This window comes from Macrobrachium nipponense, chromosome 2 (genome assembly GCF_015104395.2).
Source record: "Macrobrachium nipponense isolate FS-2020 chromosome 2, ASM1510439v2, whole genome shotgun sequence".
Classification (NCBI taxonomy): domain Eukaryota; kingdom Metazoa; phylum Arthropoda; class Malacostraca; order Decapoda; family Palaemonidae; genus Macrobrachium; species Macrobrachium nipponense.
The window spans coordinates 135,810,756-135,824,908 of NC_087201.1; the positions used below are offsets into that span (position 1 = coordinate 135,810,756).

A 14,153-nucleotide genomic window follows, 5' to 3' on the forward strand; every position below is an offset into this window, starting at 1 on the left:
ACTTCCGCTGCCCTAGAGCTCGCCCCTGGACCTGCCGCCGGTACCAGGATGTTGCTGGCTGCTGCTCCACTTCCTGTGTTTCCGGTGCTGCCTGCCGTACCTGCCGATTCTGGGCTGACTGTCCATGCAGTTGCTGCGCTGGCTGTCCCTGCCGTTGCTGCGCTGGCTGTCCCTGCCGTTGCTGCGCTGGCTGTCCCTACCGATGCTGTGCTGGCTGTGCCTGCTGTTCCTGAGATGCCCATACTGCTGATGTCGTCCCTGTTCGTGGTGGTACTACCCCAGACTTTGGTCTGTCTGTACAGGTGCGTCCGGGCCCTGTGGCTTCGGCTACAGCAGCCCCGGCTCCGCCCTGGATAGCAGATCTTACGTCTGTCCTGAGGAAGCTGACGAAGAAGAGGAGGAAGGTGTCGTCGTCGTCGTCTTCATCTTCTTCATCGTCGTTGGCTGCCGCCTCTTCCCCTTCGACTTCTAAGGCTTCGCAGCCGAGGAAGAAGAAGGTTGCCTCCTCCCTCCTAAGAAGTCTCCCTCGGGAGCTTCTCGGGACCCGTCTCACCTCGGTGGGACGGGAGGGTCCTTCCGCTGGTCCTCCTGCTCCTTCGGGAGCGGGGCCCGTCTCTTCTTCCGCAAGGAAGAAGACTACGGGGACCAGAGGGGTACCGGCTAACACCGGTACTTCCTCGCCTGGTGTCAGTGGTTCTGCCACTGCATCAGGGTCCGTCTCGGCCTCTCGTTCGCGGGAGGTACCGAGTGTACGTCGCCTACCAGCGACCGTGCAGCCAGGAACCAGACCTCTGAGGCCGGTCAGCGTCAGGTTCACGGCAGGGGGCGGAAGACTGGTGACAGCCGCTCACGCGACTCTCACCCAGACCAGCTCTCACTCTCGCGGCGAACAGCTGGCTACCCGGGACGTGACGGTCCACGACCCGGCCACCCGGGCTGAGGCTGGGAAGAGGTCCTCCCGTTCGCCGGTGCCAGCCACGGCTGGAACCAGCGACGTGACGTGCCGTGAGGACAAGCACCGGTCTCACTGTGACAGTGGAGCCTGCACCAGCTCTTCTGACACTCGAGATCGGGGCCGCTGTGCTCAGTCCAGCCGTTCTCCACAGCGAGACGGTTCGACCAGGGCCTGCAGCGTCGATCGCCACCGCGGGTTGACGATCGCCTGCAGCCCTCCAAGCTGCTGGTTCTGCCAGCGAGCGAGGAGGGAGCGTCAGTCTGCCTCTCCCGTACCTTCAACCTCCTCGGGTTACACCGGGAGGAGCGAGGTATTGAGGAGTGATCGTGAGGGGTGCGCCCCTCATGATCCCACCACGACGCCCTACGTGCCAGGCACGGTTTCTTGGACCGGCCAGGACGTATGCGCAAGTGGATGAAGACCGAGAGGGCTGTCGCTGTTCCCCCTTCTTAGGAGGAAGGTTCTCGGAATATGCTCTTGTTCGAAGGGCTTAACGGTCCCACTACTGCAAGATGCTGTGACTTCCGAGATCTAGAGGAACTTTGCCGAGGGTTATGGCGCTGATTCGTCAGCACAACGACCTCGGGGAAGGATCGCCGCTCCCACCAGCAGAGCACGTCTCGGCTCGAGTCGTTTTGGGGCCCGAGGGAGGGAACCCAAATCGACGGTGGGTCTGCCGCGATCGGAGCTTGCCGACTGTGTTGAACCAGGTAGTCTCTCGTCTCCGGACAAGAAGGCTCTCTCAGTTCTGGCCGGTCGAACAAGCTACTTCACTTCCTCTACGTTGACAGAGGCGTTTCTACGTGTCTTCGGACACCGGTATTTGAATACCTTCGGTCCTCCTGGGGTTTCGACCTCGACGAGGACTGGAATGAGTCGGAGGACGGTATCGGCTCTCTCCTGTCAGGTGTCGATCAGCCCCACCCAGACGACGTTCACAGTGGCGGCAGACCCTTACCTACAGTATGAGTTCGTAACCCTCCTCGGGGGAAAACGTTTTCTCCTGACGATACGTTTTCCCAGGCTCTGAGAGGCCATCGCCGTAAGGCGATGGCTGCTCCTTTTCTTCTCCAACTGCTAGTTCCGCTGGGAAGGCGAGCCAGTATCCAATTCCTCCCCCATTCCTCTCTCCTTACGGCTACGAGGGAAAGGGGAGGATCCTACAGAGATTTCTCTGTAAGATCCCACGTTAGGGCTGCGCTACCGGGGGGACCTTCGGGTCCTACCTGACGTAAGCCGGCCCGGTTGTTGAGGAGGGATCCTGCCCCTTTCTCGATTCCTACGGGAATCGAGAGGACACCATGACCGATATCGTTTGACGAATTCGGTGGGGGGTTTCGCAGAGTGCTTAGAATTCTACGGAATTTCTAGCGCACTCAGAGTGTTCGAGTTTTTTACGATCTCCAAACACTTAGGCGAGACCACGGTCCAAAGTGAGCGAGAATCCCCGATAATTGTTACACGATAATCGGGAACCTCGCTTATGCTCGAATTCCTGTAATTTCTAGCATTTGGAAGAAGACTGCTGCTGAAAGAAGAGTATCTCACAGTAGGCGTTTGAACCTGAATAGAGAAGAAACGGACGGGAACTTCCAGTTTGGCTTGAACTATCGTCTTCGGTATTCTGTTCACCATTGAAGCTTTCCTTTGGGAAAGACTTCTCCTTCACTCTCTTGACTAGAGAACGAAGGTGGTTGATCTCCAATCCTTATTCTCATTCCTCGAGGGGAAAAGAATTTAGGATGGAGGTCGTGGTACAGAACCTACAATATACTACGTTATATTACCCTCGCGACATGATTCTTTTAACAGTTGAATTGTCCGGGGGGTAGGCGCATACCGTAGTTAACTCTACGGTTTGTGACCGAGACGAATTGTATCTTAATGAAACTGTAACTCGGGTTGCCTGCAACCTCCCAGCAGTTATCAGTTTCGATTTTAGATATGGTATTGTCATGACAACACCAAATCAGCTTTTGTATTTACCGAAATCCGTTTCGGTTAATATAATTGCTCGAGCGTATTCTTTATGCTCGATGGTTCTAGCCGAACGCATTCCTTCGTGGAATAATGGATTACCTGGCAACTCAGGATGACGAGTCACCGAGAGCTACTGCGTATTGAACTGCCTGATAGCGGCTCAGTATCAGCTAGGTCTCGGAGATGCACAGGTCGGTTACGTCTCTCACTCCCCTGGTTTGATTGACTACCGAACCGTATCTCTGCCCAACAATCATGGACTTAGGTCTCTGATTAACGGGGATTCTCGCAATAATGAAGGACCATCTACTGCTGTGACGCTCGATTTCATCGCCTTCGACATTGCGAGAATTTTCAACAGAGATATCTCTTGGACTCTTTCATCTTTTCTGTTTACCGCCACGGTAACAGAAGTCTGTACTAGTCACCCGCTGCATCGCACCGCGATAATGCGAATGATTTTTGCAGACATCTGAGTTTGTCTTCAAAATATCTCGTATTCGTAGGTGTGCAATTATTCATTGCTCGCCCCGAATTAACAGATATGTCAGAAGACATCGCCTACTCTCCGACCTGACAGCTCTACTTCCAAATGTCAGCCCATGAGAAGCAGTTCTTCAGGCAGTATTTCCCTGTCTTCATTACTGAAAAGCGCTCCGCTTTTATTGCAACTACGATCCTCACCGGACAGCAATGAATAGCGGTTAGCGTTCTCAGTCTTTGTAGCACAGGTTCAGAATCTTGAGAATCCTTCTCTCGGTTCAGCTGTGAAGACGTAGGTTGGCATTTTCTGTACACCTTCGTCTTCAACGACACATAGTGTTGTTTCTCCTTAGCCGAGAATCAACTATACTATGTGTTATCTTGCCATCAAGGACCTCGGTCCTCTAGAAGGCAAGTGACTTTCGCCTGTTGGGCACATGCCTTAAGAGAGTCATCACCTTGCCTTCTGGCATCGGTGACGAACAAATTATTTGTTTAGTCTCTTGGCATAACCCTTTTAAGGCGAAGGTCACGTGACTTGCTCGGGTGCCTTGGAACGTTGCCTCCTACCGAACGCAGTCAGTCGGCAGCTGTCGGAGCGCCCAAGTCTGTTACGAAACTTCCGCTGTGGCTTAGTTCGGTTGTTCCATAACAATCTTTTCTTCGTCCTAACGGCTTGTCACAGTACCCATACCCATCGACACCCAACATTGAGTGTCGGTGTCCTATCCACTACCGAGAACAACAACTTCGCTGCAGACGGATAGACCAGTATGGGTACAGACATCACCGAAGTTGAGAAGAGGGATAGGTCATACGACCATTCCCTTCTTTTCCTCTGAGGTAATTGCATGACTTTTCCTGGCGAAGTCCAAGCATCCAGGGGATGGGGATTCGTGACGCTCGATTTTTCGTACCGAATTCGTAGCGAAGACTCTGAACCCTTCGGTTCCGACGATCGGTTAGAGTCCTTCACAATCCCCTCCCTAATGGACTTCACCGCCTTCGATGCGAAGGAGATGCTGCTTTGTCCTGTGAAAGCGCGACCGCGCTTTCTGAAGAAACTCGACATCCCAGGCTGAGTGTTGAAGACTCTTCGTCAGCACCAAGATGACCTAGAAGTACACTCCCTCGAGTTACACAAGAACTTCTCCGTGCACAGGTACTGAAGGCAGGGGTCTGGTACAACCAGACCACCGGACACCTCTCTACCTTTTGGATATTGCCCACAGGTCCTTGGATCGTTTTCCTTAGGACCCGTGGTGGCTGCTCAACACGTTGTCTAGCTAACCCCAGACCCTAGCAGGCTGAACAGCATCGAGTCCTGGTGTGACTGTAAGAATAGATAAGTGAATGAGAGAGTGACTGGCTTCTCTTCCTATCTTTTTCTCCCCCTCTACCTGTGGGTAGAGGGATACGGTCTCACCTGCTGATAAGGACGAGATGCCGTGAGCTACTCGACAGAGTCCCATCCTATCCCTTTCACTAGGGATGGGAGCGAATATCCACCACTTCCTCCTACAAGGGGGGGGAAGTGGATGCCAACAAGAGACAAACCATAACTTTATGTTGCCTCTTGCAAATAGGAACTTGTTCTTGTTTGCTGGTACGAAGAGATACGCTTGCCTCTCTCTTAGTACTTGGTCCAGAGGTCTCGACCATTGATCCTGCGGTGCACACCCCGATCAATCGGACAGAGGCTTGGATCCTCCCTCGCTCTTACGACCAGGGAGGCATTCCAAGGTTGGGCGAACACCAGTCTGTTCACAAAAAGACTCAGATTCCTCCCACCAAGAAGTGAGTCTTCCTATTGTAAAAGGACCGAAGGTTTGTATGCCGTGTCGAACAAATGACAATTTGTCCAAAATTGCATTTTTCCTAACTATACAAACCTGAGGTCCTTTTACACATAGCCCCACCTCATGCCACCCCTCACTCTGCAGTTTTGCTTGGGCCAAAAGCAAAAGTGATTTGTTTACCTACCAGTCGCGCGCGCGCGCCTGTCGGACAAGCAGTTAAACTACCGAAACCCTTGTTCGAAAGCTTACGACCTATCCAGCTGCCGCTAGTACCTTCCTATTGTAAAGGACCTCAGGTTTGTATAGTTAGGAAAATGCAATTTTGGACAAATTGTCATTTTCCTCTACTCAGGTGAGGCACATAGCCAGCTGAGAGGAAACAGGTTTGTATCCCTCCCGCACTCAGTGAGTTTTGACTTTTAGGGTAGAGGTGCAGGGAGTTTTTTCCCTCCACACATGGGAGGCCTAGAAGGTCACATAGGGAGATTAGTTTGGACGAGTGACAATAGAACTTGAGACTGACTCGGGTACTCTTCTCCAAATGCATTCTGGTAAAGAAAATGAGTCGGGTGAGTGCTTAATTATATTGACTGACAACTGGTACAGTGGATGGGCCGGGCAGATTTGTTTCCCACCTCCAAAATTAATGTTGTTAATCGGGCTATTCATGTCGTTCAGGGGGTGTATTGCAATATGAAATTTTTTTTGTAAAACTAATACGTATTGTAATACCTACCTGAACACCTGAATGATTCCCACCCTCCTCTCCTCTCATACAGAGTTATTGAGTTATGATTGACGTGAGAGGGCAGGTGTGACCGCCCCGTGAGGCAGGGCTACCAGGGTGGGCTTGTAACTAGGTAACGAGGGTGTTTGCCAGGAGATTGGCAACACTGATCGTTTATTTTAACCAAAGATTTGGTAAATTTTTAATAAATGAGGGTTCGGGCTGGTAAGGGACCAGGGCTTATTCAGGTGTTCAGGTAGGTATTACAATATTAGTTTTACAATAAAAACTTCATTTCTCTCTTTTTATCTTTTATCATTTATTTCATTCAGAGCTTGTGGTTTTCCTTATCCATGTATAAATAGTATAAGATTATTTTTTCATATGGCAGTATATAAGAAGTAATCCAGAGTTCCACTCTCCTTTTCTCATTGCTTCCAGGAATAGCTAAGTCTGTAGCTTTGTGGAAATTGAACTGAAGACAAGTGATTCTTGGTAGTTTATGAATAGTGAAAGAAAGCAAGTATTTTTTAAATTTTTGGCAAGAGTTATGTGAATTGTTTTTTCATTAACATGTAACTTGAGTTGTCTTTTCCTGATCTGCTGTTTATAACCAGCGCCCATGACTTGAAAGGTTGTCATTACTTACCACTTAAAAAAATGTTCATTACTTACCACTTAAAGAAATGTTCAAGTCTGAACAGCACATCCCTTGTTACCCGTTTTTTTCTTACCTTTCCATCTTGCAAACACTCTTGTTTAACAAAAAACTTTTGTGTGTAGAAGCTTGATATTGTTACAGTATCTGTTTCAATTGTTTTTAGTAATTTATTTCCTTAAAGGTGCAATTGACAATTTTTTGTAACACATTCATATCCTTTTTTCAATTTACAGTGCTGTGATAGTTTGAAATAGAACCTAGATAACAAGTGTCCATTTAAATTTTTTTTTTTTTATTAGTTTTCATACCTTTTTAAAAATATTATTTTGTATAAGTAACTTACCAAGTAATTACATAGCTATAGTTTCTACTTTAACGGCAGCTTTAGATTTAAAATTCTCGGAAGCACTCTATTTGTTTTGGTCTGGTAAGTCCCTGCCCACATCTGGGGAAGAACGGGTACAATGCAGCTAATGAGCTCAGTTTGTTTCTGCCACTCAACGACTATGTTTGTTTAGGCGCCTTTGTTTATTGTTAGGCTTGATAGCTCACCGGATGGTTTTGCTGAAAGGATTTGGTAAAGTATTGTGCTATTTGGTAGCCTCTATGCTGTTTGTTCTTTAGCTTAGTTAAGCTTAGAGTTATTTAGATTTTGACTTAACATGTCTGATGCTAGTGGGCCTAGTTGCTGGTATTGCAGCAAGGCAGTACCAGATTGACTTCCTCTAAATATAACCATTCAGTTTGTTATACTTGCCGAGGGCAAATTTGTTGACCTGACTGGGATGAAAGTAAATGGCGAATTTTAAATGCACATTTGGACAAGTTAGAAAATGCTAGGCTAGTGATTCCGGTGCTTGACTCTCCAGCCCCTGGGAGGAAGCAAATGGTAAGTTCAAGATAGGTTGGTGGGGTTTGCCCACGAGTAGCAGCTCCTTCAACAGAACCTGTCGCTACTTCTCAGGTTCTTCAGGATAACCGCTGGAAAGGTGTTCAAGGAGCTTCATACTGCCTTTCATCCAGTGGTTCCGACTTGGATGAATATCATGAACAGAGTTGGCGCTTCCAAGATGCGTATAGGCCTTTGAAGAGGCATTCGACCATTCAAGAAGGTCCTGCAATCCCTCTTAAGTGCCAAAGGAATCAATAGCCCTCTTGTAGCTTCCGGGACGACGACGATAAGCACCCAGTGGACACTTGAGCTCCCAATGGCTCGCAAGAGCCAAATGGGTCCTAGGCACTAAGTGGATCCCATGCTTCCAATAGGGTCAGATCGCCCATATGGGATCAAAGCTCCCAGTGACTTGCAAGTGTCAAAAGGGATCAGTTAGGCTAGTGGATTCCAATCCCATATTGAAGAATAAGCAATTGGGTAACGACTTTGTTTTGGATGACTCTTTGGGTGAGGGAGAGTACAAGTTGACAGCAGTGCAGCAGGTAGCCCATACCGCAAGGTGAATACCTGTACTAGTTGCAGACACTGCCCTGCTACCTCCTCAGGACTCGATGCACACACCCCTCTCACCAACATGAAACCGTCTCTTGTTCATCAGAGCTTAGACAGCATTATGGAATTTATAAAGAAAACTTCTACTGCTCCTGTAGCATCAGAAGATATTTAACTGGTCCTGACTCTCTCTCCTGTTTCTTCAGCTGAAGAAGAAGTTGAACCAGAACAACCGGTGTCGGCTTATGCCTCTCTCATGAATTACTTTCTCTTCTGCTACCTTTCGTACTTTTCACTAGCGACATCTTCTTCTAGTTCGGCTTTTATGTTATGACAACCCTCAGGATCAGTGAAACTTAAGAAGATGGTGCTCTCGATTTCTGTTAAGAAAGCTTTGTCGGCTATCAATTCATGGTTACCTGAGTATAGAGAATTGGGCAAGGCAGTTTTCTGCCTCCTCCCAAGGAGACATTTCCATGCTAATTGACCATCTTGTAGATCTGCCTTTGACGCGGCTAAGGTTTGGTTCTTGTCCATGGAGTTAGACCATTTCATTAAGGATATTTTCTGAGGTCTGGGAATATTTAGTATCTTAGATTGGTCCGTGGGAGTATTTACCAAGAAAATAGAAGACTGTTCATCACTGCAAGACAAATTTGCAGCATACTGGCTTTGGCTGATTTCCATCACTACAAGACAAATTTGCAGCATACTGGCTTGGGCTGATTTCATGTACTGATAAAGGGATTTGAGACGGAGCTGAAGAGTTAGCAGTGGTTTTTTGAGAGGAATTCTAAAAAAAACGAGAGCTGTGGTGCTCGTTCATGTCAAAGGGAGTCACACTGTCTCAAAGATCGTCCCTCCTTTTTGCTGATTTGGATAGCATCTCCTTTTCACTGCTTTAGATAGAAGCAGTCTTTTTCTGTGCACTACTGGAAAGAGGGTAGCTACAGAGCTTCAAAAGAAAGGAACTCACAATCTCCTTGCACAGTCAACCAAGTGGTGTAAGGAGACTAATCGTGCACCTTCAGTTTCTTTTGCAGCAAGAACCTCATCATCTCTTCAACCTAAGCTCTTTCAAGGCAGCAAAGGAAGAACCCAATCTTGACCAAGAGCAAACCCATGTTCTATTAGATCATCCAGCGAGAAATCTGCTACTCAACCGTCATCTGGCAAATGAAGATCCAGTCCTCTGTACACCTGTAGGCACGAGACTCCTGCATTTTTGGGAAAGATGGGAAAGAAGATTAGTAGAACCATGGGTGAAGACAGTGCTTAGGGAAAAACCCCTTTTATTTAATGTCTTGTGCAATTGACTTAAAGGCGTATTCAGAAAAATCAGAAAAGTTTTTGGCTCTGTTAAAGGAGTTTTCAGACCTCAAGAAACAAGCGAAAGAATTGGTAGAAGACACTTCAATGGAGGGATTCTACAACAGACTCTTCGTCTTTCCCAAGTCATCAGAAGGTTGGAGAATGGTCCTGGACGTAAGTGCTCTGAACTTTTATGCCCAAACTACAGAGTTTAAAATGCAAACGAACAAGTCAGTCCTTTCAACTATTTGTCAGGAAGATTGGATGGTAATCATCAATATGAAAGACGCATACTTTTACATTCCAATTTACTCAGAGTCCGGAAAGTCCCTGAGATTTATGTTCCGGGATCAGGTCTTTTAAGTCTTCACCCAAGTTTCTGCACCTCTATTGCAATGGCCTCACCTGATGGGTGTCAAGGTATGCTTTTATGCAGATGACTGGCTTCTTCAGTTTCCATCTGAGAAGTGTATGGAGGAGTTAATGGAAACTCTTTAATTGTCACAAAATGTAGGTCTAGTAATAAATCAATAGAAGTCACAATTAGTTCCAACTCAATGCTTACTCTATTTGGGGATGAAGATAGACTTTTAGTGTTTTTTGGATTTTCCCATCAGACAAGAGAATTCAATCTTGCATCCAAAAAGTTCAACATTTCACCAATTGCCAGTTTTGCTAAGCCAACAACTGGATGAGCTTCTTCGGAACCTCTCCTCCATCGAGATGTTGCTATTGGGAAGAGTACATGTGAGGCCATTATGTACAGTACTTCCTAAAAGTCCGTTGAAATAGAAAGACTCCCAGATTTGTTTGTCTTTCCCATTGCTCCGGAGATAAAACGAGACCTTCTATGGTGGTTAAGAGAAGGAGGGTTTCTAATGGGAAAGCTGCTCCCTTAACTGAACCTGAGCCATACATTGTTTTCTGACACATCAGATCTTGGTTGGGGAGCGATTCTGAGAGATTTGGAAGTCACAAGGACTTGCTCAAGAGGAGAGGGATCTTAACTTCAAGGAGCTCAGTTGTTGCGGTTCACTCAGACAACAGGTCCACACTGGCCTACATTCCCAGTCAGGGAGGGACTCACTCATTTTTCTACCCACCCAAAGCAATCAAGAGATCTTCTTCTTTTGGGCCCAGAGCAACCAGACCCAGTGTCTCACTTGATTCTTTCAGGGCAAGTTGAACTTTATAGTGGATGAGCTGAGCCATCACAAACAGGTTCTACCCATGGAATGGTCACTGAATCCACAGGTGTGCACCGACCTGTGGAAACAGTGGGGAAGACCATTGGTAGACCTGTTTGCAACATCAAGAAATCATTGACTGCCCCTGTACTGCTCTCCTGCCCCAGACCCTTGAGCCTGGGTAACAGACACGATGCTCCAGGATTGGTCAGATCTGGAAGTTTATGCCTTTCCTCCTTTCACTCTAGTCAGAGAAGTCATAAATTCCAATCGCATCGCAACATGTTGATGATCCTGATTGCTCCCTCCTGGCCACAGAAGGAATGGTTTTCGGACTTCATAGAACTTCTGTCAGATTTTCCTAGGCGCCTTCCACAACCGAAAAATCTGCTCAAACAATCCCACTTCAACAGGTTTCTTCAAGGGGTTATCCACTCTGGCTCTGACAGGCTTCAGACTGTCAGGAAGCTTGGCAGAGCAAAAGGTCTTTCAAGCAAAGTGGGCAGTGTTTCGCAGTTGGTGCAGAAAACGTAGTACTCATCTTCTGAAACATCTGTAGCCCAACTTGCAGAATTTTTGGTGTTTCTGAAGATGTATAGGGGACTTTCTACATCCACAATTAAGGGGGCCGGCCAAAACCCTTATATATATGGGGGGTATAGGGCAAAAAATGCAAAGTCATGAAAAAATTCATGGAGCATCGTATGGCAATGGAGAACACGTATACAAAATATTTTGTCAAAATTCCTCTTAACTTTCGTAATTATAGGGTAATTAGTAAATGTAACTCAGTAAGCCAAAAACATTGATCCGTACAAGAAAAGGCTATATTTCTTCTGTTATCGTAAATTTTGATAATTATTGTCAAAGAATGTGTGAGCAATGGCATCTGGAGAGATTCCATGAGGCGGCAGGAGGGAACTTAGTCAGTCAACCACCACCTTCCAGAGCGAGGAGAAACCTCTTGTAGTGTACACATTCAAGTTTCACCTCTGATGTTCACTTGCTTTTACGTATGTTCATCTACGTTTCGGCAAGAATTTTATAATGCCAATGAAGAAAAGACTGGTTAAACATCTCGCTTATAACAGACGAAGAAAATTAGCTCTTATATGATTACAAAATATTATAATGTACGCGATATTAGCGTAGTTGGTGAAGAGAGAGAGGGAGGGGTGCGTAGTAAGGAACGCCCCCATCTTGCCTGACGCACATGTTGTGCAGTACCCCAGGGTACGGTCTTTGAGCAAAGGGATCTTCATTTTTGAGCAAAGGGATCTTCATTTATGATAAATAACATAGTTTTGGTTTATTAATACCCAAAAAGGAATATGAAATTCATAATAATCATGTTTGATTAACATTGTCTTTGTAAAAAGAGAGTACACGTTCGAGTTTCACCTCTGACATTCTCTTGATTTTATGTCTGTTTATCTTTGTTTTGGCAAGAATTTCATCATGCCAAAGAGGAAAATACAAGGAAACATCTCGCTAACATACAGAAGAAAATTCGCTGTAATAAGCCGAGTTAGTGAAGGAGAGAGATAGAGTTGCGTAGGTAGGAGTGCCTTGTCATGCCTGATGCAGTGCCCCAGGTTACAATACATATATGAGCAAAGGGATCATCATTTATGATTAAATTATGATAAATAACATAGTTTTGGTTTATTAATACCCAATAAAGTAATAGGTATATATTCATAATAATCATTATTTGTTAACATTGTCTTTATAAAAATACAAAGGAAAACTATACTTATTGACCTTCAAAATTATCTTCTCGCTTAGTTTTAAAGCTATAGCACTGAAATTTGGTATATAACTCAGAAAAACATTATAGAACAATCAAATAAAGTCCTTTTTTCCTATTTTTGTTTTGACTTTTTTTCATAAATTTTTTTTCCGGATATATAGGGTTTTATTTTTTTACCATAATGAAAAATTTGTATTTAGCAAAAAAATGACTTTTAGAAAAAAAAATCCTCATTTGATTGAAGGTCTACATCAGGTCTATATATGGTAGTAATCCTGGGTCTTAATATTAAATATCAAGGGAGGAGATAGAATTTGAAAAATGGTTATTTTTGGGTTAAATTGGCCTGGCATCACAAAACCTAAGGTCAGAGGCAAAAATCATTAGCGGATTGGAGATGTCCCAAGTTATCTTATCAAGTGGCATGAATATCAAAGTCCTGTCCTTAAAAAATGGCATTAGCCGGCCGGCTTCCTTAAGGGCTATGGAGTGATGCTAAATTCTGTATTCAGACATAGAGGATTAGACTTAGCTCCAAATCAAGACATCTCTGATTTAGTTAAGTCTTTTAACACTATATTAAACAAGTTTATCTACCTCCTGTCGCCTGGAACTTGGATGTGGTATTATGATGGCTTTCAGGCCCACCATTCAAGCCTTCGATTTCTGCTTCTCTCAGAGGCTTAACGAGGAAGACTCTTTGTCATTGAGTTGGTATTACGGGTCGACAGGCCAAGATCCCCTCAGGTTCTTTAATATAATAAACAAAAAGGATTCAACACCAACAGTTAAAACTGGGGATACGAGTATAGAAATAAACTCTAACAGAACAGAAGTTTATTTACAAGCTTATTAACAAAGATAAATGCAGAATGGTTTCTCCTATTTACATAACAAAGTTAAATCTAACAATGTGTAAAATGGGGAAACAGTCCAGTAATGAAATAATTGCTGATTAGTTTGTTCATGAAACTTACCTGTCAGATATATATATAGCTGTATTTTCTGAAGTCCGACAGAATTTAAAAAACTTCCGACACACGCAGTGGTCGGCCAGGTGGTTAGTACCCATTCCCGCCGCTGGGAGGCGGGTATCAGGAACCATTCCCATTTTCTATTCATAATTTTTCTGTCGCCGGTGCTGAAAACACCTGTTTTCAGTACCTCCGTCTTAGGATTTTGGAAACTTCATTGCCGCTAAGTATCCTAATTGTCTTTTGATTTATTTACTTGGATTTGTGGCTAGGCATACGCTATCTTAAATTGATTTGAATTTGATTCATTTTTGCATAAGATATCTGAATCTAGTTAGGCTAGTTTCAGAGGGGGTTGTCTGCAAAGATAGGGTGTGGCTACCGAAAGCTTCGGTAGATCCGCACTTGGTATGCACGAGGGGTTTGGGTATTGCTTCTTTGTTGAGATTTGTCATGTAAGGAGTGTGAGACTTTGTCTAATTCCATAAGGAAAAAGTATGATTCGTATGTACGCAATTAATCAGTAAACAAAAGTCAGGGTAGTGAACCTACTAACCTTCCTGTAGACTTTATTTTGCCTAACCCTATAGTATGGCCTACGGGTTATGAATATGTCTGCGAGAGGTGATCGCTCTCCTTCATTGTTGTGAAGAGTGCTACTTCTGTTATTGTTACTCCTAACCCTGTAATGTGCCTTCGGGCCCTAAAACAGTGTCTGTAGAGGTTATTGCCCTTTTCTCTTATACTCTTTCGATTCGTAACTTAGAATCGAAAGTGCTTGCTTTAGAGAGCAATAGTGAAGTGGCTGAGTGCATTGACGGTGCCCCTTGTGTAGTGGAGGGTGCGTCAGATCGGCCTTATAACGCCTCTAGGTCT

At 45.3% G+C, this 14,153-nt stretch overlaps 1 protein-coding gene across 1 annotated transcript in view; it reads left to right on the plus strand.

Annotated features, from left to right (window-relative positions):
• The window catches only part of LOC135221321 (BCAS3 microtubule associated cell migration factor-like), a 99,978-nt gene that overhangs the window by 46,521 nt on the left and 39,304 nt on the right, over window positions 1-14,153 (plus strand). Inside the window, exon 2 of the mRNA XM_064259126.1 lies at window positions 6,386-6,463. Coding sequence (XP_064115196.1) covers window positions 6,447-6,463 — 17 coding nt within the window. The 5' untranslated portion in view covers window positions 6,386-6,446. The remainder of the gene's footprint in view (window positions 1-6,385; window positions 6,464-14,153) is intronic.